At 42.6% G+C, this 24,378-nt stretch overlaps 1 protein-coding gene across 1 annotated transcript in view; it reads left to right on the forward strand.

The window, feature by feature from the left end:
• The window catches only part of Rbm33 (RNA binding motif protein 33), a 111,520-nt gene that overhangs the window by 38,461 nt on the left and 48,681 nt on the right, over positions 1–24,378 (forward strand). The window contains exons 7-10 of the mRNA XM_036180437.1: positions 206–377; positions 5,997–6,205; positions 8,778–9,060; positions 16,021–16,079. Coding sequence (XP_036036330.1) covers positions 206–377; positions 5,997–6,205; positions 8,778–9,060; positions 16,021–16,079 — 723 coding nt within the window. The remainder of the gene's footprint in view (positions 1–205; positions 378–5,996; positions 6,206–8,777; positions 9,061–16,020; positions 16,080–24,378) is intronic.

Consider the following 24,378-nt stretch of genomic DNA (forward strand, 5'->3'; position numbering starts at 1 on the left):
TGCTCCAGCAAGTGTGAGTACCGGTGGTGTGGAGGTCCTCATGTGTTAACTACAGGCAGGAATTGGAGGATTTCTTGTTAATATTTGAAGTTTTCCTCCACTGGGGTTGGCTTCATGTTTCCTATGGCCTTTTCCTAGGATCTAGATGTCTCCTCACAGTTTTAAGTGACTATGGACTGACCTCTCCCTGTTTGTCTGCTTGTAGGGAGGGATGGAAACCCTGGAACTCCAGAAAGATATGAAAGAAGAATCAGATGAAGAAGATGACGATGACGAAGAATCTGGAAGATTGCGTTTCAAAACTGAAAGGAAAGAAGGAACAATTATTAGGCTCTCAGATGTAACTAGAGAGAGAAGGAACATTCCAGAAACTTTGGGTAATTTTTGGTTTTGGCCTGTGGGTAATTTTTTTTTTTTTTCCTGTTTCCCCAGTCTTCATTTTGTCTTCAGATCTTTCCAGATCTTATCATGATTGACTGTTGATGAGGGTGTGTGATATATGGGAGGCTGGTGCTCAGCTGTGCTGTGCTTTCATTCTGCCAAACAGCTACTTCTGGGTTATAAGTGTTTGAGTGACATATTTAAAAGTATTTTATTTTCTTAGTAGTTTTCTTTGGGAGTATATGGCCTAAAGCTACTCTCCTTGATGCCCTATGTTCCTGACTATACTGAGGTGGTGGCATGGGGATGCTTGGCAAGGATACTGGCTCTTCTCAACTAGACTGCCCCTTGGGAAGCCAGTATTAAATCTGGGCCAAATTGGTTTTATTTTGCATTTGTAACATCTTTGTAGTTGTTCAGTGACTAGCTTACCGAGATCATTAACTGGATGTCAAGAGTCTGCTGTTGAGGACCTTCCTCAAACTGTTGCTGGGTAACAGCAGTGACCCTACCCTTGTCTACAGTTTATGTCCCTTTCCACTGATTGTTGGGTTTAATTGGAGTGTCACAATCATCCCAGGGGCTGGGAATATTGCTTAATGGTAGAGGCATTTGTCTAGAACAACCCTGGGGCTTTTGAAAATAATGTTGGGGCAACTCCCAGCCATTCTGAGTCTTTAGACCCAGGCAGCGCCCAGGAAGATTGTATTTTCAGTGTGCTGCTTGGACTTTAGAAGAACAGAACCAACAGGGTATGGCTTTCTAAGAAGGAAGGCAAGGCTCATATGACATCAGGGTCTATCTTCCTTTCTGTTTGGGTCAAGATAAAAATCAAGATCAAGGCCTCATCATTATCTTGGCGATTGTGTGTGTGTGTGTGTGTGTGTGTGTGTGTGTGTGTGTACGTGTGTACGTACATACTCAAGTTGGCAGCCACATTCTTAGCCCCTTTATTTTTAAACACCACTGTTTGTGGTTTGTATTAGTTATTTTCTATTGCTGTGACACAATGCCATGGCCAAAACAACTTACAAAAAAGTGTTGTTGAGCAATGTATGGTGACAGGTATAGCTGAGAGCTCAAGTCTTGATCCCAGATGGGAGGCAGAGAGAGCAACACAGACACATTGTGAGTCACCTGAAACCTCAAATCATGCCCCCAGTGCATACCTTTCCAGCAAGGCCATATCTCCTGATCCTTCCCAAACAGTTCCACTAACTGGGACCAAGCATTCAAATATATGAACCTATCTACCTTGTCATTCAAAGCTTGAGACCTGGAACCCTGGCTAGGAACAGTGAGGGAATGAAGAAAAGACAGACACATATACAGTAGAGCTGGAATCAGGTGAGGTTCTCTAACAGTAACTTGAGCTACTTCCAGCTACTTGGAACCTCAGGTTTTTCATTATGTATAGCACAGGGGAAGGGGCTAGCTAATCGTGGTAGGAAGTCTGTATGGGGAAGCAATCTCAGGCTATAAACATCCGGGAGGAGGAAGCTGATAGTCTTTGCCCATGTAGATCAGTTGTTCATTCTTGGACTCTGACTCCAAGGAAAGCTTTGCTATTCCTCTAGAGCCTAGCCCACACGGGTGTAATAATATTTGCTAATTTCCCTTGGGTCAGTGAGTCCTCAAAATGGTTGTGTACATCTCAAAATACGTTTCTCTCAGGACTTCACTCACTTGGGGCTTCTCCACCTCTCCTCTACCTCCCCACCCCTGCTCCCTAATCTATAAGGGCCATTTTCATTCAAACCACAACATGGTTGTTTTTACTTTTAAACAGGAGCAAGCAGCATGCAGCATGTATATTTCAGGGGTACATACAAATTCTCTGGGTGAACACTAAGCTGCCCTTATCTACTAACTCAAATTCAGCTCATTATCATAGTTGTTAATTATTTTATCTCCCTTCGAGGATGTGAGGATGGTTGTTTTTGAACATTCCACTTGTCTGTATTTGTACTTTCATTTGGTACATCCCCTTTTCAGGATCTTTGCCTTCTTTCCTTCTTTTCTGAGTCATTTATACTTTCCTTTATTCCAAAAGCTGTCAAGTCTGCTTTCTTTTCAACGTACCTGACAGCTGTAGTCAGTGTCTCCAGAGACAAACGGAGTGTTGTTTTGTTGTAGACGAGTTGTGCCCTCCAACTGGAGAAGGGAGAGGGCTTGGAACCCTTAGAAACAGTACTATAAGGGTAAACAATTTGATTATTGACTGTTCTTCTAAAAAGGACTGAGTATTTTTGTAGAATATGGTCATTTGGCTAGGTAATTGGACAAAGGAAAATGTTACAAGTTTTGTCTTGCTGAGCAGTGGTGGTGAACCCCTTTGATCCCAGCACTTCAGAGGCAGAGGCAGGTGGATCTCTGTGAGTCCAGCCTGGTCTACAGGGTAAGTTCCAGAACAGCCAGGGCTAACACAGTGAGACCCTGTCTCAAAAAACACCCCCCCCCCCCCAAAGTTCTTTTGTCTCTATTTAGAGTTCTAATTTAAGGAAGCTTAATGTTTGCAAAGTTTACCAATAACTTCAAAGTTAGGGTCATTCTCAATATGTAAAGGATGTCACCACCCATCAGAAGACTTGCTTTCCTGAGAGAAGGAGCTTCTTGCTAGGGCCACACCTTCTCAGACAGTGGGCAGATACAAGGCTTGGTGAGAAAGAGGGGAGGGTGCCGTAGCCTCTGAGAGCTGGAAGTTTACATGAGTGTCACCTATTAGCTCGTGTCCCCAGTCCCAAGATTGAGTATATTGGATTATAAAGTAGTTTGCCTGCTTTTATACTGAGATAAAAGTGTTTCTACTAGAGTCCCTGTGTTCTCTAGTGATGTATAGCTTTTGGACTTTTTTTTTTTTTTTTTGTCATTTTGTTTACAAATAAAAACTTAAAAAAATTAGATTTATATATTTTATTTTGTGTGTTTTCAGTGTTTGCCTGAATGTATGTATGTGTATCATGTGTATGTGTTGGTGCCTATGGAGCTTAGAAAAGGGAACAGGATCCCTTAGAACTGGAATTAGGGGTGATTATGAGTGGCCATGTGGGTGCTGGGAATTGAACCCAGGTCCTCTCGAAGAGCATTCAGTGCTCTTAACTCTTGAGCCATCTCTTTAGCCCATAACTAACAGCTTACTACCTTAGTGATAGATAGCCTTAATTAATGTTGAGAATCCTTTGTTCTTTAAAGAATAATGCTGCTGTGGTACCTCCTGTTCCTGACTCTGAAAGCATGTGTGTGAAGTGATGAGTTCTTTCTGAGATCCAGAAGAGTTTGGTCGCTTTCAAACACATAATGTTGCCTTGTGTGAAGAGCCCTAATTCACACACATGACCCTCTCCACTGTTAAAAAGCTAAATACCTCAGTTGTTAATTGGGGCATTCACATCAGTCTGGGTTAAAATTGGGGGTTATAATTTGGGGCTTTCATTTAAGTTAGTCTTGCTTAATTAGTTAGCCTTTTTCTCAGTCAGGATTCTACAAGTTAGCCTTACAGAAAACTAGTTAAGTCATGGTTTTCTCTATTTTCCCAAGGATGACACACACCTGTGAATTCAGAACAAAGTCATTCTGTGCAGATAATGTCACTGGTGTAGGTAGTAATGCTCTGGTAGAGCCCAGTAGAGCAAGAGTGCTAGACCATGTGTGTAAAGGGATGTTTCATTGTGTATGAAAAGGCCAGAGTGTGCTTTACACATGGACACTTTGACCATCATTTTTTTTCTAGGCTGAGCCTGGAAGTGAAGAGCAGTGGCTTCTCTTGCTCTAGGAAGCAGACTTGGACTTGGGTGGTCTTTGAAAGCAGCATGGGCTATGAGGGAAAATGCTTTTTACTTTCTGAAGCTAAGATTTTTGTTCAGTTTCACTGGCACATGCATCATGTTAAATTACTTTTTATTGCTTTGACATAACTGCCCAGTAATTGTTACATCTTGTTTTGTTGAAGTAGCCCCTTGCCTAGAAGACCAAAGACCTATGGGAAGAACCTTTCACCTAGTGACAGTGGGCAGTGGTTAATGCTAGTTGTCAGATATTCACCTGTTTATACTGTGATTCTTGTGTTTGTTTTAAAATTCTTTTGGGTTCAGTTAACGTTTTGTGGTTTGGCATTTTTATTTTTGCCAAACTGTATTCCATAAGTAAGTATTTATTTCTAACTACTCTATAATTATTTGGAAGCAAATGTGTTGTTACTAGTTAAGAAGGAATAGGGCAGTATAATTATAGTTGCTTTATGATATATCTCTTTACTTTAGGATCTGGATATAGTTCAGAAAACACTTATGGGGAAATTAACATTTCAGTTGAAGTTACAAATGTAATTTCTATCCTGTCATATTTTGGTGACCTTTTGTGACAGCTTGTCTCAATTGGAGGAGAGCATTTTTTCTTGCTGATTAAAGATGTCATTTGAAACCATTTTATTACTGAGGATAGTAAAATTAATCTTGACACTCAGAACCACTAGAAAAATAATTGCTGATTCACTGCATAAAATGTGTGTGTGAAGCAATCATGTAGTCAAGATTCAAATAAAAATCTGTGCTGGTTAAAAGGAGATTATTACGTTTTCTTTCCGGTGGGTCCATATTCATTTGAAGGAGAAGGGATACCATATTAACATTTTCAAGAAAATGAATCATAGCTTACAGATGATTAGTCTGAGGCAGCAAAGTAGACTGGTGATACTTAAAATCTAGCCCCAATGGAGAAGAAAGGCTTCTAGTAGTGTCTAGTGGTGTTTTAACAAAATACACGTTTACTAATAAAAGATGTATTACCACATTTAGACACTACTATAAAAGAAAGGGACCCTATTTGGATGAAAGGGATCTTCCCCCTTAGGGGATTAGTATAATGTGCCCATGTTCATTGTCCCCTGGAGCATGGGAGAGACAAGTGGCTATGTGAAGTTCCTGCAGTGTTTAAAGTAGCCAGCTTTTCTTTGCATGGCTTTTCCTTTCTTTTGACAAGGTGTCTATATTTGGCTGTATGGACACAAAATGTCTTTTTATAGCATGGCATGTATACTAGTGAATGTAAAAGTTTCAAGTGAAATGCAATTAATGAGTGTTCCATTCTTTAGGAATTATCCTTAATAATTTTACTTGAGAAGGAGGTCGGTAGTGGCTTTGATTTACATCAGAACACTTAGGGTATTTCTTTTTGATTCTTTTTGATTCTGTGCCATTGTTAATTAGTGGCATTTTTTCTTTTTTTTTTTTTGTTGTTGTTTTTTTTTTTTGACAGAGTTTCTCTGTATAGTCTTGGCTGTCCTGGAACTCACTCTGTAGACCAGGCTGGCCTCCTCTGCCATGTAGATCTGCCTGCCTCTGCCTCCCAAGTGCTGGGACTAAAGAAAGGTATGTGCTACCATGCCAGGGTAGTGACATTTTCTTATTGGCCTAATTGGATCCCAGCAGCAGAGGAGGAGAGTTTCCAACTGTAATGGTCTGTAAGCATTGACTGCTTTTTTCACTCTGAAAGTGAAAGCATTTCAGATTGATAGATGATACTTGTATAAAGAGTTTGCTGCTTGGTCCTTACTGTTCTCTCTCCACAGATGTATGTAGTATGGGCTGTATTTAACACCTGTACATCTTTTTACATAGAGCTTTCAGCAGAAGCCAAAGCTGCATTGCTTGAATTTGAAGAAAGAGAACGACAGCATAAGCAGGGACGCTATGGTTCCCGGCGGGGAGGAAGGCGAGGAGGCTCTCTGATGTGCCGTGGAATGGGAGACCAGAGACGAGAGAACAGCGAGAGGGGACGGGTGAAGGAGCACAGACCCGCCCTGCTCCCTACACAGCCTCCTGTCGTGGTGAGTGTGGCGTTTCATTGCTGTACCTAACGGTTTTGGGAGTCACGTAGTTCATGCTTACCTTTTCTGAAAGGACACTGAAGCAGTAGAAGCGATGGCTGAAGTTTCTTTGGTCTATGGCACTCTGTTTCATTTGTAGTCTGAGCATTGGGCTCTCACATTATTGGTAGTTAAAAATCCACCTCAACTTCCATTGAACAGCTGTGGCTTTTCCCTCCTACCTACATCACTGAAGCCCTCTCAGTGCACTACTTTTGATATGCTGGTGTTAATATGGATGAAGTTTAGGCCATAGCTGATTATTTCATATAGTGTTTTTCTATAGGTTTTCCCTTCAATATCAGTTTTTCTTAATTATTATCTCTTATAAAGCTGTTCATGACTTGAGACTGAATTATGTGGATAAGCCTGGGTAAATGTCTCCAGGATGTCTTGGAAGCACAGATAGGAAGGAGTCATGCTGTTTATTGTCCTATTGTCAGCTAGAGGTAAACTTCATAGCTTTCTCCTTTGGAAGTCAGTGTTAAGAAACATAATGTAAGATGTGTCCCTAGTGTTTACCACATACCCCTTTAAGGCTTGCAGCCTACACTTGGCCTTTGTTAACAGTGTTAAAGGGAGCATCCATTGTTGAGATGATGAAGTAGAAAGGGTGATTGTTGGTCTTGTGTATGAATCTAGTTTTAATGTACCCCAAGGAAAGAAGAAAGTTTGGTGACATCAATGCATAGCTCTTTTACACACAATTGGATGGTTCTCCATCAGGGTAAACAAGTTATGCCCCAGCTTGGTTTTGTATCATCATGAGTGCCACAGAGTTCTTTATTTATTTACAGGTGAGGAAGGTAAATGGAGAGGGTTGGGGATACCATTAACAGCCAGTCAGAAAGCAAAGGTAACCTGCATCCTGACAGAGTAACTGTGCCTTTGGATCCTGGTGTGACTAACCACCTGGTGGATTGCATTGCCACCAAACAGCTGGTAGACTGACTGACCAGCAGCCATGCATTTAAATCAGGCTCACAGCATCCAGCAGAAATCAACCGAGGAAGTTGAGGCAGTTACCTGGTGTTTCTGATTTAGCTTTTTCTTCATTGATCAGCTTCCTGTGGCTAAAATTCCTGTTTGTCTTTCACTTTAGGTGTTTTAGGCATTTTTGTATCATGGGATAGCAATAATAAGATCTGTTAGAAATGGTTTACCTGATAGCTATTCTCAATGACATGATGTTTTTACTCTTGGGCAGTTTGTTATTCAATTCCTTCCTTGTCAGAAAGTTAGGGGGCACTCCATTCCAAGACAAATATGCTAAGGTCTGGAGTGGGGAGGAGACACCCCCCAATTTCAGTGCTAGCCTCTTTCAGTGAGCTCAGACAACACATGACAATTTCCCAATTTTGTATATTACATACTTGAGTGCATAAGGCAATGAGCAGCAGGGCGTGCCCTGGATTCTGGGAATAGGGAAGTTTAGGTTTATTGGTTCGTGAATCTTTGGGAATGTCTTTTCTGAGGAAAGCCAATCTTCTTGTTCCTCCCAAGTCTCTCAATGCCCTTCATCAGACTGGATGTTTCTCGTATTTGCCTTTTGCTGTGAGCTGTCTGCCAGGCCTGTGTTCATCTCTTTCCTCTCACATGATGAGCAGTCACTTTCATAGAGAAGGTCGATATCATTGGGGGTTCCTCGCCCTGCGTGCTGTATCTTTCACTTGGAATGCAGAGGCCCTCTGTAATTGGGCAGACTAATTAGACAGCTGAATTATGAGTATTTTGACTACTAATTGGCAGTATAGCTGATTTGATTTGTGGATAAAAGCAAAACTTGTGGAATCAGATCGTCCAAATCCCACTCACTTTCTGGCATTGTCAGGAGTGGGCCTGCTGCATCCGGTATAGCCTTCCAATGGGGACTTGAGATAAGGGCTGCAGTGGGTTGCAGGGCCACCTTGGGTTGTGTTTTCATTTATTTATTTGTTTGTTTATTTTTGGTCCCTGTCCTCTTACCTTCTTTTTTTATATTCTGTAACTCTCCTTGTTGACCAAACATGAAGTCCTTCCTCCTGGGTTTCTCCATTCACGGTCTGTTTTTCTCTTCTATGTGATGTATCCCTTTTCTGCATTGGAGGCTTGGCCCAGATACCACTTTCTCAAAACAACTTCTTAGAACAGCTCTCTGTAGCCCTGACCCTTTCTTAATGGCAGGCTTCTAGTGTTTTCTCCTATCTCCTGTCTCCTCGAGGAGAGGCAAGGCTAGCTGTGCTTAGAAGCTGTGGGTAGCTTTGCTTGTTAATGGGCTGTTTTGTTTCTTGGGCTGACATTCATTTTTCAGAATTCATGCTGTGTGGTTTGGGTTGTCATTTTTTTCTCCTTGCCTTGGACTGGTTGGGTTGTGTGTCATCTTGTGAGTCTGTGGCACAGCTTATTTATTCTGTGTACAAAATTTATGTATAAGTTGTGACTGTAAGCTTATTTCGAATAAGTTAATTGGTATAAGCCTTGGTAGCACATCAACATTACTTTAGTTTTCTTCTAAATTTTGATTTGTTAATTTTTCTCTTTTGGTGATTTTCAGGCTCACTCTCCAAGATTAATCCCTCCTCCACAGCCGCAGCCTCCTCCACCTCCGCCACCACCTCAGCAGCAGCCAATCAGAAGTCTTTTCCAGCAGCAGCAGCTACAGCCTCTACTCCCCTTACAGCACCCACATCACCCCTCCCCACCTCAGGGAGTGCACATGCCCCCCCAGATCGAGACTCCAAGGATGATGCTGACTCCTCCCCCAGTGACTCCTCAGCAGCCCAAGAACATCCACATCAATCCACACTTCAAGGGGACAGTGGTGACCCCTGTTCAAGGTGCGTGTTCTCACCTGGTATGTGTTGAAGGACTCTGGTGGCAGAGGCACAGAGCTGCCACAGTAGTGGCTAGATTCACATTCAGCTCTGTGAGGATTCACAGACACAATTTAGCTTGGCTTATAAGTTCCTTTCTTCAAAATCTCTCTCTCGTTTCGTGATTGGACAGAAAATACTATGCCATTGTCACACAGTATTTTGTCACTCTGTCAATGTGAGACACAACTGGAGATGTTACATTGTCTGAGTCCTTACTTTATGTGTCTCATGGCGAGAGTGTTGGAAGTGATGAGTATTCTTCTTATGTGTGTGTCTCTTTAGTTTATGTTACCTGGCAAGGAAGGACCAGCCTTATCTTTCAGTTGTTAACTGTGTTGCTATGACAGAAGAGGTCCTGGAGCTGGGAGCAGCTTCTTTGAAACAGTGGATCATCCTGTGTTTGTCCCTGCCTCAGGCAGCTTGGCTCTTTTGGAGAGCAGAACAGACAAGAGTTCTGTTTGTGCTCTTGCTCCTTCATAGGCAGAGGCAGTCCATCAGCACAGAGGGTTGGGAAATGGGGCTTGTGTGGCATGCTAGGTCCAGAGGAAGAGTAAAGCAGAGTTCCCAAAGGGAGTGGGTGGATACAGCTACCTGGGGGCTGACTGAGCAGGTTAATTCTAAGGGTGTTGAGAAAGATAAGGAGTGGCTCATCTAGAAAGATGGTCACAAGTCTTGGGGAGAGATACACCTAGGAGGGGCTGTTGATAGTGAGCCCAAGTCTTGTGTTGGAAGTAATTAAGAGAGATGACCAGCACTTTGTGGGGTGACAAAAAGAGGAAAGTGACACAGGGTCCTGCTTTTCTGGGCCACTGTAAGGACTTAGTTTTTTACTGGGAGGAGTGCCTGGGTTATAGGATATTAAGATGGAGCAAAAAAGAGTTGCAGTTCTCACATAGCTGAAACTGGCCATTTGATAGTAGAATGCATTTTTGTGTGCTTCTGCTTACTCATCTTTTTTGTTTGTTTGTTTTATATTTGTGTTTTAATTTTACACATCAGCCATGGGTTCCCCTGTCCTCCCCCCTCCCGCCCCCACTTTCCTCCCATCCCCTCCCCTCCATTCCCAACAGGGACAAGACTCCCCTGGCGATTCATTTAAACCTAGTGGATTCAGTACAGGCAGGTCCAGTCCCCTCCTTCCAGGCTGAGCAAAGTGTCCCTGTGTAAGCCCAAGGTTCCAAACAGCCAGCTCATGCACTAAGGACAGGTCCTGGTCCCACAGCCTGGGTGCCTCCCAAACAGTTCAAGCTATTCAGTTGTCTCACTTATCCAGAGGGCCTGATCCAGCTGGGGGCTCCACACTCCTTTGGTTCATAATTCATGTGCTTCCATTCGTTTGGTTATTTGTCCCTGTGCTTTTTCCCATCTTGGTCTCGACAATTCATGCTCTTACAGTCCCTCCTCTTTCTCGACAATTGGACAGCTGGAGCTCCACCTGGGGCCTGGCTGAGGATCTCTGCATCCACTTCTGTCAGTTATTGGATGAGAGTTCCAAGACGACTGTTAGGGTGTTTGGCCATCTGATCACCAGACTAGGTCAGATCAGGCTTTCTCTCGACCACTGCCAGCGGTCTACAGAGGATATATCATTGTGGATTCTGGGGACCTCTCTAGCACTCTGCCTATTCCTGTTCTCATGTGGTCATCATTTATCATGGTCTGTTATTCCTTATTCTCCCTTTCTGTTCTTGATCCAGCTGGGATCTCCTGCTCCCCTTAGCTCTCTTTCCCTCAAACCTTGCCCTTCATGACTCCCACTGTCGTCCAGGTTGTTCATGTAGATCTCATCCATTTCTTGCTGGTGACTGTAAGAGCCAGGGGTCAGAGGAGAATGCAGCAGAGACAGTGCGAAGTTGCAGATGATGCAGGTCGATTGGATGAATAGGGGGGAGAGGCTGGGTGTCTGGAGACTAGTCAGCAATTGAGCAAGTTCAAATGATCTGGGCTAATGGTTCAAGTTGGGCATTGCCTGTGTATAGAGGGTCTAGAACAGTGGTTCTCAACATGTGGGTCCAGACCCCTTTGAGGGTGTCAAACAGCCCTTTCACAGGGGTTGCCTAAGCCCAGATATTTACATTAAGATTCACAACAGTAGCAACTGTAGTTACAGTTATGAAGTAGCAACAAAAATAATTTTATGGTTAGGGGCTCACCACAGCATGAGGAGCTGTGTTATAGGATCGCATTAGGAAAGTTGAGAACCACTGGTCTAGAGCATTAGCAGAGGTATAGGTAGATAGAGAAGACCTGGGTTACTGGAGTTGTGAATGGGAGCAAGAGAATTTGGGAGAGCTGCTAGGGGCAGATTGGGAGCTGAGGAAGCAGTGCTGGGTAGGCTGTTGATTGCCATGGGCTGAGGGAAGACCTCAGTTCTGTTAGTGGCTTGTGAACTGGAAGTAGTAGGAAGGAGCCTGAGTTGTGCTTAGAAGGGCAGTCCTGATGTTTGTGGACAGGATTTCTTTCCATAGTGTTCTCGGAAGTTCAGTTGTTGTTGGGGAAGGGGAAGCAGGCTTGAGAAAGGTTGAAGCAGGGAGAGTCACATCCCACACTTAGAGGGAAGAGCTAGCTGCACAGGGAGGAACATCATTATCCAGGTGAGAGGGAACCTCATCCTGCAGGACCCTAGGTGCCAGGAGTGGGGATGGGGAACTTACAGGCATGGGGTCAGGGACAGCAGTGTGATTGCAGAAGGTGGCCCTACGTGTATGGTGGTAGGAAGCAGATAAGTTCTTGGGATGGCCAAAGTTTTCTTAGTGAGCAAGTTAGGGGTAGAATATGTGGGAAAGTTAGGAGAGAAGTCTAGAAGCCATGCTCTGGGAACAGAACAGGGCTAAGACCCAAATTTGGAAGAAATGACTGGAGATGAGAGTTGGCTCAATGTTGTGAGTAACTGTCTATGCTTGCCTCTTATTCTGGGTGTAGCATGGACAGCTGTGTTCAGAGCAGTGGATAAGCCAGGCTTGAAACTGATGGGTCCTGTGGAGAGAAAACACCAGAGGAGGGGAGATAGTTATTGAAATTGGTCCTGGAGGGAGAGCCATGACGATGGAGTGCTGAGAGATACATGGAAGGGAAGGTACCTTCTTGCAGAAGTGGCAATGGAATTGGGACAGTGAGTTATGAAGATGGTGGCAATGACTTCGGGAACTGATTTTACAAAGCAGAGAAGGAGCTTTAGGTGGCCTGAGGTTTGGGTCTGGGACAGTAGTAGGATTGGGAAGGAGCCTACCTGTCAGGAAGAATGGGAGGAATCCTTGCAACTTTGGGGCTCCTGAGAAAGGGACAGTGCTAGTGATTCTTTATGGTGAGCTCAGGGGGTAGAGAAAGTTCACAAGTTGAGAGAAAAAGTGCAGGGTCCCTTGCCACACCTGGTCAGTTGCTAGCTTATTCTGGGTATTCCCCATCTTTGCCTTCCCAGTGCTGTGATTGCAGCTGGGTTTTCATACCCATGTGACATTCTGCAGGTGCCAGGGGTCTAAACTCTAGTTCTCACACTTTCACTTCTGAGACATCCCTCCAGCCCTAACTTAAGTCTTCTCGGTTTCCCTAAATTGAATTTCTCAATAGTTGTCCTATACCAGCATCAGTTAATTCAGTATTTCATTGTAAATTTCAATGACAAACTGGCGGCTGGTAAGATACATGATTTTCTTCAGCCTATCAGAAATAAGATAGTACTGAAAAATAATAAAGCTGTAAAGTGGTCCTTCAATGTTCTCTAGGCCAAATGGTGTCACTTGCTAGAAGTCATCAGACTGGGAAAGTACTAAATGCAGATCCTGCATCCAGGAGCTTGAGTGATTCAGTAAATGTTGAGTCTATTTGAAGCTCCTTAAGGTCACTATGAATCCAGGAGTTTTGCTGCTACTCACTCCGTGCCTTTCATGCACCTGATGCTGAGAGAATTAAACCTTATTCTTCTTGCTGGGCACATATGAGGTCCTAGCAGTATTTGATCATTTAGTACTTTGTAAATAAGCTTAAATTGAAGCCCTACTGGGAGAGGCTGAATACAGATTAAACTAGCACTTTTGAGTCTTAACAGCTAAGTACACTTAAAAGTCTTTTTAAAGTATATGCCTTTAATCCCAGCACTTGGGAGGTAGAAGTAGGCGGATCTCTATGAGTTTGGGGCCAGCCTGGTCTATATAGTTTTAGGACAGCCAGAGCTACATAGTAATACCCTGTTTCAAGACAAACAATAAAAAAGATTATGTCCATCCATCCATCTACCCACCCACTTACTCACCCACCCATCCATCATCCATGCAGTCTCAGTGTATAGCCTTGGTTGCCCTGGAACTAACTATGTAGACTAGGCTAGCCTCAAATTCACAGAGATCTGCTTGCCTCTACTTTATGGGTGCTAGAATTAAAGGCATTTATCTCTATGCCTAGATAAATTTATTTTTAGTTACATATGTATCTGTTTAGGGGTGTGTGCATGTGTATGTCAGTGCCCATGGAGGCCAAAAGGTATTGGATCCCTTGAGCTGGAAGTACAGGTGGTTGTGAGCTGTTCAACGTGGGGCTCTATGAATTTGAGTTCTTTGTAAGAGCAGAATGCACTCTTTTTTTGCGCCTTTCCTAGATCTCACTCTGTAGACCAGGCTGGCCTCGAACTCACAAAGATCTGCCTGCCTCTGCCTCCTGAGTGCTGGGATTAAAGGCACAGAATGCACTCTTAACCACTGAATTATCTCTACATTCCCCCTGAAAATCTTTTCATAATTAGCATATAAACAATTTAAAGAGTAATTGTATGAATGCGCTTGCATGGTGCTGGAACTCAGAGCCTCCCCAATGCTAGGTTCTAGGTAAATGCTTTTCCACTGAGGTAGAGTCCCCAGCCCTTACACATCTCTTTTAGATTAGTCTCTTTTCTTTCTGAGGGTGAAAGACTACTCCATTGTAATATAATTAAGTGAGTTTGATAGAAGCTTAAGTTGCTCTCCAGATGTCCATCTGTACAATTGTAATAAATTGAAAATGTCTTCTGTTAGATAGATATACAGGATGCTAAGAGTCTATATAAATAGTAAATACCAAATTTTCAGGTTCAAGGTTTAACTAGACTGGTGGGAACATCAAAAGTTTTAAGTTTCCTTCTGCTCCATGTGATGCATTTAAGGGGTTGGGTCTTGATCCTACTGCTGTCTAGATTGGGCTGGAACACACCTGCTCCCATGCTCTGCTCTGCTCTGCCATTGTGAGCTCTGTACACCATTTATTTCTTGAAGAAAGAGGGCCAAGACTTTGTCATTGTTGCCAGTTCCTCAGAGGTCATGTTAACAAACCTATTCATTAGAATCAGCTCTCATCATGGGCTGTGTTGGAATTGTTTAATACCTATAAATGGTTGGTTTGGTAGAGGAGCTAGGTGTTTTATATTTGGTACTTGATTTAAAAATATTGTCCATCTGTTGTTAAATGTGCTGTTCTTTTCTTCACCTTCATTATAATCTTCTGAGATGAGAATACTCCCTTCCCCCTCCCCCCCCAATATAGCTTGTACTTTCCCTTTAGATACCTGGTTGCTGTATGTCTTCTTACAGGGAGTCTTATGTTGGAATAGACTCAGAAGGGCTTGGACTTCTGCTAGTTTGACATTCTGTGAAAGAAAGTTTCAGTTACATTTGCTTTTGATCAAATAGTGAGATGGTCCACATGCTCAGTTAACATTGAGCCTGTAAAGTGTGATATTAATTATACTAACCGTGATACAGTTCAATGTATGGGATTCATTTTGTGAGTCACTATTTTAAAGTGATTGGATTGTTTCTTCAGGTGCATTTTTTGTGTCTATATTTCTCATTTCTCAGTGTCCTCTTAAAGTTATGCTGTATTAAAACTTTGATTATTAGTTTGCTGAGGCTGGTGTAACAAGCACTGCTTGGGCAGGCTGATTCCCCTCGGCTTATTTCTTGGATTGCAGATGGCTTCCCCATGTTCTCACATGGTCTCTCTGTGAGCATGTGTTTGCATTTCTCCTTTTCTCCAGGATGCTGGTTAGGTTGGATTAGTGCTCACCATTGGGACATCTTTAAAGACCTCTCCAAATGCATCACATTTAAGGTGCTCCATATGGGAGTTTTCCTGGGTGCATCTAGCACCATGTTTGACTGCAAGCTCCCACAACACAACAGGGATGTGTTTTTCCAAATCCAGGTCAGTGAGATCAATATATAATGTGCGGCACATAGCCCTAAGGCTTAGCCCTCACTTTTTTGCTACCATGAGATAGCCTCTTAAAACAAATTGACTTCTTGATAAAGTAGACTGGTGGGAATTTGACCTCTTTGAAAACAAAACCAACCTGCAAGTGTCAGCACAGCAGTTTGCTTCCTTGTCATTCTCTGTAAGGCTACGTGCGCATCATTCCACCCTTCCTCTACCTGCTGCTTTGTCTTCCTCTTTTTCTCTCTCTCCCTCTTGTGATTCTAGAGGGTTCACATTTCAATTTGTGTGTAACTGGGCAGGGTCAGACTATATAATCTAGACTGGGTTTAAGCTCACTGTGTAGCCTAGACTGGCCTCAACCTTGCAGTACTCTTCCTTCTTCAGACTCCCTGCACGCTGGGGTTAGAAGTGTACCCTACCATGTCACCTCCCACTGAAACTAGGCCTTTTTATTTCAAAGGAAAATTATCTTCTTTTGTTGTAAACATATTATAATTCTAAGTAATAATTCTCTGTTAGAACTTAAACTTCACATTGTACAGTTTTATTCTGGGGCCAAAAACCTTCCTCTCTCCTTTTATGAGATTCTTAAAAGTACCAAGTGTGTATAGGTAAAGTCTAAACTTTATGTTACTGTGTGTCCAGTATATGTACTGTATGCTTTGTGTGAGAGCTCATGTGTTGTTTTCCTCCCAGGCAGTCTGATGCCAAGTGATTGTAATGCAAGATGTTTTCTTACAGTGCCCTTGCTGCCAGTTCCGAGCCAGCCGAGGCCTGCTGTGGGACCCCAGAGATTCCCAGTGAGTAGCAGCTGTTCTTCTTTTGGGCAGGAGGAAGCACATGCTGACTGAGAGATACTGGTACTGCACTTTCCTGGCCAGATACAGTGTGGGCATTAGTAAATGTTGACTGCAGTCTCTGTAGTGGAAAATGTTTATTAAAACCTTAAGGTCGGTGGATATTTGAGCAAAAATAATTTTAACTATAAAATAGCTGAATCAAGACCATCAGCAGAATTTCTTTCATCCTAAAGAATATGAATTCTGATTTCATCATGGTTGTGTTGAGGTCACATCTTACAGGCATGTAACATCTGTGAGTCTCTATGTCAAATTCCAGGCAATAAGAATGAAGTGCTTGTTTATTAAAGAGCTGTGATATTCCTGAGCAACCCTGAAGGGGGGGGGGGGTCAAAAGCTCCTTTTAAGCAGAGGTAAGGGAATTCCAGGGAGGAGGGATTAATCTGGTGATGATTGGTGGATGAAAGATTAGTCTGGGAGCTGGTTGGTGGGCGGCTGTAGTGGTTAGAGGCCCATTGGTGGTGGTGGGGGTCTAGTGTCTAGGGGGTTGTTGACAAGAGGGTAGGGAAAGCTATCTTTAGCTAGCAGAAGTCTGGGGGGCATCTGCTGACCCAGCAGAAGAGGCTTTGGGGTGCCTGCTGAGCCAACAAGAGGCTGGGGCGGTGCACCTGTTGATTGGTTGCCCCTAAGTTGTGGTTTTCCTGAGAATTGCTTGCTCAGTTCCAGCCGGTTCTAGTGAACCGAAACTAAGGCCTGGTTGATGTCAGGGCTACCAGGGGAGCCTGTTATGGCCCTGGGTTGGCCGTCTGGTCCTCTCATTTATCTGATGTTAGAAGGAAAAAAAAAAAACAACCTAATGATGTTTTAAGGATATTATTACTAGAGGAAATGAAAGCTTAGCACCTGGAGATCAGGACAACTTGAAGAAAAATTGGTTCTTCCTACCATGTGGGTTCCAGGAATGGAACTCAGATTGCAAGGCTTGGTGAGGCCGACGTCTTCACTCTACCTCAGTCACTGTTCTACTGCTGTGAAGAGACACTGTGACCACAGCAACTCTTACAAAGAGAACCTAAGTGGGGGCTGGCCCACAGTTTTCGAGGGTATGTCCCTGATCATCATGATGGGAAGCAGACAGGCATGGCGCTGGAGCTGGAGCTGAGAGCTTTACATCCTGATGAGAGAGAGAGACAGACAGACTTGGCCTGGCCTGGGGTGGGCATCTGAAACCTAAAAGCCCACCCAAAAGACATGCTTCCACCAACAAGGCTACAACTCCTAATCCTTTTCATACAGTTCCATTCACTGGTGACTAAGCATTCAAATATGAGCCTATGGGGTCAATTCTCATATAAACCATCACATTCTCTGAACCTTCTCCCTGGTCCCTTAATTAATTAATTAGTTAATTAAATAGTGTTAACCATTCACTTTTAAAATTTATTTATGTATATATTTTTTTAATTGGCAATTTGCCTGTGTGTATGTCTGTGTGAGGGTGTTGGATCCTGGAGTTAAAGACAGTTGTGAGCCATGTGGGTGCTGGGAATTGAATCCAGATCCTCTGGAAAAACAGTCATTGTGCCATCCCTGAGTCATCTCTCCACCACCACCACCCCAAATTTATTTCTTAAGGTCTAAAGACTACTATGAAGATGGCATTAATATTCCTGAAGCTCTTTCAAGACACAAAGTATTCCTGAAGCTCTTTCAAGACACAAAGTATGTTCTGTTTCCAGGTGGCAGCCTGTGCTGGGAAGTAGTTGGGCTAGATGTTGGCTGTGTGTATAACTGAACAAACCCTGGAGGTCTTTGTTGGCCACTGTCTCATAATGTTGCTTTGTGTGACACGTCCTAGCTTCTAGATAAAAAAGCTAAGTCATGGTGAGCTCACTGAAAATATGCAGGGCTTCATCTACTCCTGTAGTCTTTCAGAGAAATCAATGTGGGGCTTGTTTTTTCTAGTACAGCAGAGATATTGGGTGTGGTTTTTGTTTGTTTTTTATCCTTCAGAATATGTTTGGGAGATAAACTCAAGGCTGTCTTTTGACATTTATTTAAGCTGGGACTTTAAAACAACAACCACAAAAGGCCTTTTTTTTTTAAACTACTATTTTAAGCATGGTTGCATGAATATAAACTTGATATTATAAATGTTTAACAAGGATCTGTTTTATAGCAGTTCACAACTATTACACGGACCAAGCAGAATTAAATGAAGCCCAAGTTGGATCTTTACTTAATACCTGAATAAAGTGATAAAAGCAGCAAAAACAATATTGTAGTCTAATTAATAAGCCTTTGACCATTTGTCTCTGCTGGTCATATGTACTACAGACCCTATCTCAGCTCTTCTCAACAGTTGAGAGACAGTTATTTATTACACAGACTTTTGCTGTATAAATTGACACAGTGGCATATACCTGTAATCCTAGCACTTGGGAGGCTGAGGCAAGAGGATCCTGAGGTAGATGCCAGCCTGGGCTGGATAGCAAGACCTTGCCTCAGAAAAAGGGAGGAGTGGGGTCTAGAGATAACAGCTTAGTGGTAGAATGCTTGACAAACATGTTCAAAGTTCTGACTTCCATCTTTAGCATCAAGTCACACACACATGCACACAAATACTATACACAGAAATGATGAAGTATTTAGTTAAGAAACCCAGTTTCAGATTTTCTAGGTGGAGTGGATTCATTGTATTTCTTTGGTGCATAAAATTAGATTTGAATCTGAAAGTCTTTGCACCAGTTTAAATAGAATTGGGAATTGAGCAAAGTGAAGTTTGTTTTGTTCATCTTGTGGGACTCTTTTAAATGTGCATTCTCATCACCCTGAGCATAGATATTGACAAATTTTCGACTTCCAGTTATTAGATATCCTCCACTGTTGATGTAATAAACCAATCAAGTCAAATTAATAAATCCAGGTTTAATCTGAACAGAGCAAAGCACCTCCCTCCCATATGGCTCTTAGGAAGGCAAGGGAGAGTGCACAGCAGTTATGGTGGCCAGGTCTTAAGTAGCCTGTAGGTGTGGTCTTGAATAGCCCCAAGGAGGGGCTGACACTTGGGCTTTCTGAGGGGAGGGGCCACTGCTTGGTGTGCTTTTGTGGGGGGGGGGCAGGGTCTGAAATGGGAGGAGTGAGACTGGAACATGGAATCCCCCCTCCCAGCTGAGCTCCCTCCCCAGCATCCCAACTTTGGGGGTATATATGGACACTGGTTGGGCTTTCACCAAAACAGACACTATTCTGGGCAGTGCTACACACACAGTGCACAGCAGGTTCTCCTGTTAGAAGTTGTGTGACAAAATGTTTCCTGGGGAGATGCAATATATCCATCTACTCACCCCAAATAGGAATTCCACAGCAGGCGAAGGTACAGATACCACTATAAAGTCCAGCTCTGGTGAACCAATTAATTTATTGGGGGTACTTACAGAATATGGGTGAGGGATAACTTACAGGAGCAGAAATGACTCAAAGCTGCATGACCAAAGCCTACTCCATCATAGGTGTCAGCTCACAAAATCTGGGAACCTGGAGCTCACTGCACAGCCTACAGGCAGCTCAACAGATTGGAGAGTGCCTTTTCCAGGTACCTCAGTCAGTGTAAACCTCTTCTAGGCTGCTCTGCTGCTTGCTATCTGCTTCTTCCAGGTAGCTGATCTGGTCCAGAGTCATCTTTGAAGCTTTTCTCCTCTGAGTGTTTCTGGCGGCTCAGCTCCTTGTTAGGGGGACTCTCAGTGTTTATTGTTTACTCTGGCTGGGAGGGGCCTACTGAATCTGGTCAGTTTCAGGGACTTCCTGGAGCTATTTTGAGTTGTTTACCGTTGGCTTAAGGAGCTTCCTGCAGGATGGAATGTTTCAACTTGAGGAAGCTGTTGCACAATATTTGAGTTGAGAGTTTACTGGTACTTGTGAAAGTAAATAGTGTAGAGAAGAAAGAATGTTTAAATTTTTGTATTTCTTGGTTTGTAAACTTCAAGGATACATTGAACTTGTATCGGAGAATTAGGAGGTACATACTGAACTAAAAAAGATTCTCTGCTTTGCCTCCCTGACTGGGAAGCAGATGGGGCAGACATGACCAAGGATGGCCCCTAGCTCCAGGTCTGGAAAGGTTTATGGTGCATTTGCCCACTTAGCCTGAGCAGGTTTTCTCTTCCTGACCAGAGGTAACTTAAAAGTCCATTTTATTGGCTATTTATGAAAACTTGAGAAATAATTAAGAACTAGTATGTTGTAGGATATTTGATCACACTATGAACCGTTAGATTTCGTTATTTACTGGGAAAACCTGTTTCTAGTTGTATGGCTCAGCTCTATCACACATTTTTAATCCAAGAGTGTTCTGCTTGAATATTTTTAACAGAGTAAAGTCAACCAGGTCAAGAAGCAACCAGTTGACAGGAAGTGAACTTAAAATTATTATTAAGAAAAAACCATAGAAAGGAGGACAGATAGAGAGGCATACAGGAAGTAGAAGGGAGGGACATTGGGTTTGAGGAAGTTTGTTTGAGATGGTAGGAGAAGAGAGGCTTCTGGGACAAGGGCAGAGGAGGGAAGTAAGCTGTGTGCTTTCTCTTCCTCTCTGAGCCAGCAGGCCTTCATCCCACAGCATCTGGCTCCAATCCTTATTTTTAAAATCGAATGATTGAGACTTTGGTAAAAACAACACTAGTATGTGAAAAATTCTTAGTAACAGTTTCCTCTAGATTGGTTGGTGTGATAAAGTTTTTGTTTTGTTTTGAGTGGTGCTGGGACTTGAGCCCAGAGTCCTCCCAGCCTTGCCTCCATTATATTAATACAGAGACTGCTAGTCACCCTAACAGCAAACACTTTGCCATGTGATGACTTAGCATTATTTTAGATATGACTCTTAATGTATTGTAGACTGTTGGTGTAAGACTGACAATGACTATTAGATAATTGAATATCACCTTTCAGAACAAAGACTTAAATATCAAGATGAGAAAATGCTCTAAGAAGAGCCTGTGTTAAGTACTCCGTCTTTGAAGAAGCTGTTGTAGTGGCACCTGGGTCATAGTCTTTGTGTCATGTCAGTCTTCTTACATGAATGTGGTTTCTAACCCTTTCTGCTCATGTGCAGTATTCCTTAGTACTTTGTGATTTAAGCTTCAGGCTGAAAATTAAGTCTATGCACTGGATTTCCTTTTTTAATTTAATGAAATAACTTTTATATTTTCAGACCAGACTTATGAATTTCTTGCAAATATAAATTATATCTCAGTTGGTACTGATCAGAGAATGGCTGTTTCCCCTTTTATCTTGAGTCGCTGTTAGTCTTCTGAATGGAAAGTACACCTGTTATTTAAGTAATAGATGCCCACAGGAGCTAATAAAAAAACAAGCAGCATCCAAGGCAGGGTCATAGGGTCTCCTTTCTGGCCTCTTGCCTATTAATAAACAACACTGCACTCACTGCTCACTGTGTGGACCAGAGCTTGCCAATGCCAGTTCACAGCACATTTATGTCTTGTTTTTACAAGAGTAAGAGCTAGTTTACCTTCTAGACAGGTCTTGCCTGTTTCTGTTTGAGTTCTTCTTTCAACTTAAGTGTTCCTGTTTTCATGTTAAAAATCTTTTTTGTTTCATTGCACAGAGACAGTCCCTACTTTGTGTGCCATTTCTGTGGCTGGTTGTGAGTCTTTTTCTTCAAGTATATTTTTTAGTCATTTAAGAAAAGACATTGCTTACTCACAGCAATGCTAAAATGTCACTTGTTGCAATAAACTTACTTTGAAGTTTTGTCAAGATAGTTTCCATTTCAGTTCCATTGATGTTTTATATATAAAATTTTGATTTAAAGTAGTTATTCTCAACCTGTGGGTCACAAGCCCTGGGGGATGTCAAATGAGCCTTTCACAGGGGTCGCCTAAGACAATCAGAAAACACAGATATTTGCATTATGATTCATAAGAGTAACAAAATTATAGTTATGAAGTAGCAACAAGATAATTTTATGGTTGGGGGTCACCACATCATGAGAAACTGTATTAAGGGGTCACAGCATTAGGAAGGTTGAGAACCGCTGATTTAAAGCTTCTGACATAGGATAATAAGCATTTCAGTCTTTTGATTTCACACCGTTGTATTAGGCTGATGATGTTTCTGATGACCAACAGCATATGGGTAGACGATGGAAATGGTTTTCTTTAATTTTTTTTGCATACAGTATATTTAGATACTCTTTCCCTTCCCCTAGATTCTCCTCATTTCCCTACCCACCCAACTTTATGTTCTCTCTCTCAGAACGAACACACACACACACACACACACACACACACCAATAAAACCAGATGCCAAATAAAAACCCAGTAAGACAAAACCAAAAACCCAGTAAACACCCCCCCCCAAGAAAAGCACAGCACCCCCCCCCCCCCCCCCCACACACACACACACAAACCCATAGAGTCTCCTGGGCATGAGGCCTGACCTGGAGTGTGGTTGATATACCCAGTTATACTTCATTGGAGAAAATTGATTTTTCCCTTTCCCAGCAGGTATCAATTGCAAATAGCTTCTTGGTTTAAGGGTGAGACTTTGTGTCCACTTTCTTTTCTCTATACTGGTATGGAATGAGTTCTTGTTCTTTGTTTAAATTAAGGATGAAAATGTGTGTACTTTTAAGTTGGAATTAGTCTTTAGCAGTGGCTGTATTGTTTGACTTGACCTGGTGAATGAGGCTGATGATGTGCAGCAGGGCTCTGGGCATGCTGTGGTTCTTGGTATCAGGTGCTGATGATTGGGGCTTGCTGGCTGGGTCCTGAGTGCTATTTCATGCAAATCATGTCTCAGGGACTGCTGCAGCAAATCCTATTTCTTTTCTGATTATAGCCTCACTGATGAGAATCAAGACTCTCCTCTCCAGGAAGGAAAGTCTTGCTTTTGAGTGCTTACAGTTTTTACAACATGACTGCAATGCCTTATAATTATTACTACTTAAGATAGGGAAGGGATGATGGACATTTCCTCTTATCAGATCTTTGAGTAGTAGCAGGCGAATATGGTAGGAGATCCTTACAGCTGTCAGATATTGTCAGGCTTGCAAGAAGAGAATGCAGCTTAAAATGCAGGTGACATAATACCCAGCATCCTTCACTTGCTTCTGGGTTTCTGATTAATCATGATTACCATACATTATCATACCATCAAATTTAATCATATCAATGAATGCCCATCTGCAGCAGTAACAGGAACAGCTAAACACAGTGGAAACAGCCATTAAAGGAAGAGGTGGTTTATCAGATTCAGTAACCCATTAACTTGACTCTGCTACGTCAGCATGCCTTATGCACAGGACTGGAGGTGGGACTGGGTTAAAGGCCACACTAATAACCCAAGGTCCAGGAAATAGCCATTGAAATTGTTTTGTATTGATTTTTTCTTGTGCAGTAATCAGAATCATTGCACTATTCTGTAAAAACTACATTATAAAATAAGCTGTTTGTCTGCTTTTTGGGTAAAAGTATTAAATTGACAACAGCATATTATCCTGAGATGTGCAGTGCCATGTAAATAGATTTGTATCTTTTTTACATTCGGGGTGTGTGTGTATGTGTGTGTGTGTGTGTGCTGGCGCTTCTGTGTGTACATCTATGGGTATCTTGGCATTCTTAAGGAGTTCAGAGGACAGCTTTTGAAAGTTGGTTCTCTCCTAGTATGTGGATTCTCAGGTACTCAGGCTTGGCAGCAAGAGCCTTTACACAGTGAGCTGCTTTCCTGTCCCTAGACCTCACTCCTGAGTACAATTTTCCCCATCTACAATATAGTAATGCAGCCACCAGTGTCACGGTTTGTTCATGTAGCCACCCATGTTGGACAGTGATAAAGTTAAAACCATGGAATTGCTCTCTATGCTACGAAAATCTTCACGTTTTGTTTTGTTTTTATTGTGGTGTGCTCTACAGAGAATACAACACACCAGTTATTTTGTTTTATTAGGTTTTCGAGAGAGAGCATCTGCACACATACCTAGGTTATTAGTGATTATTCCTCAGGATCACTATTTATTTTGCAGGATTAATCACTGGGACCTGGGGTTTGTGGTTTTTTTTTATGCTAGGGTGGCTGTCCAGTGAGCCATTGGATCCATTCCGGTATTCACTTCCCCGGGACTAGGATTACACATATGCTGCCATACCTGGTTTTACACATATGCTGCCATACCTGGTTTTTTACTTGGGTGCCCAAGATCAAACTCTGGTCCTCATACTTGCCTAACAGGCACTTTCCAAGTGACCTATCTCCCCAGTCCTTACCATTTATTTTCCCAGGA

The sequence above is a fragment of the Onychomys torridus genome, chromosome 3, assembly GCF_903995425.1.
Source record: "Onychomys torridus chromosome 3, mOncTor1.1, whole genome shotgun sequence".
NCBI classification, from domain to species: domain Eukaryota; kingdom Metazoa; phylum Chordata; class Mammalia; order Rodentia; family Cricetidae; genus Onychomys; species Onychomys torridus.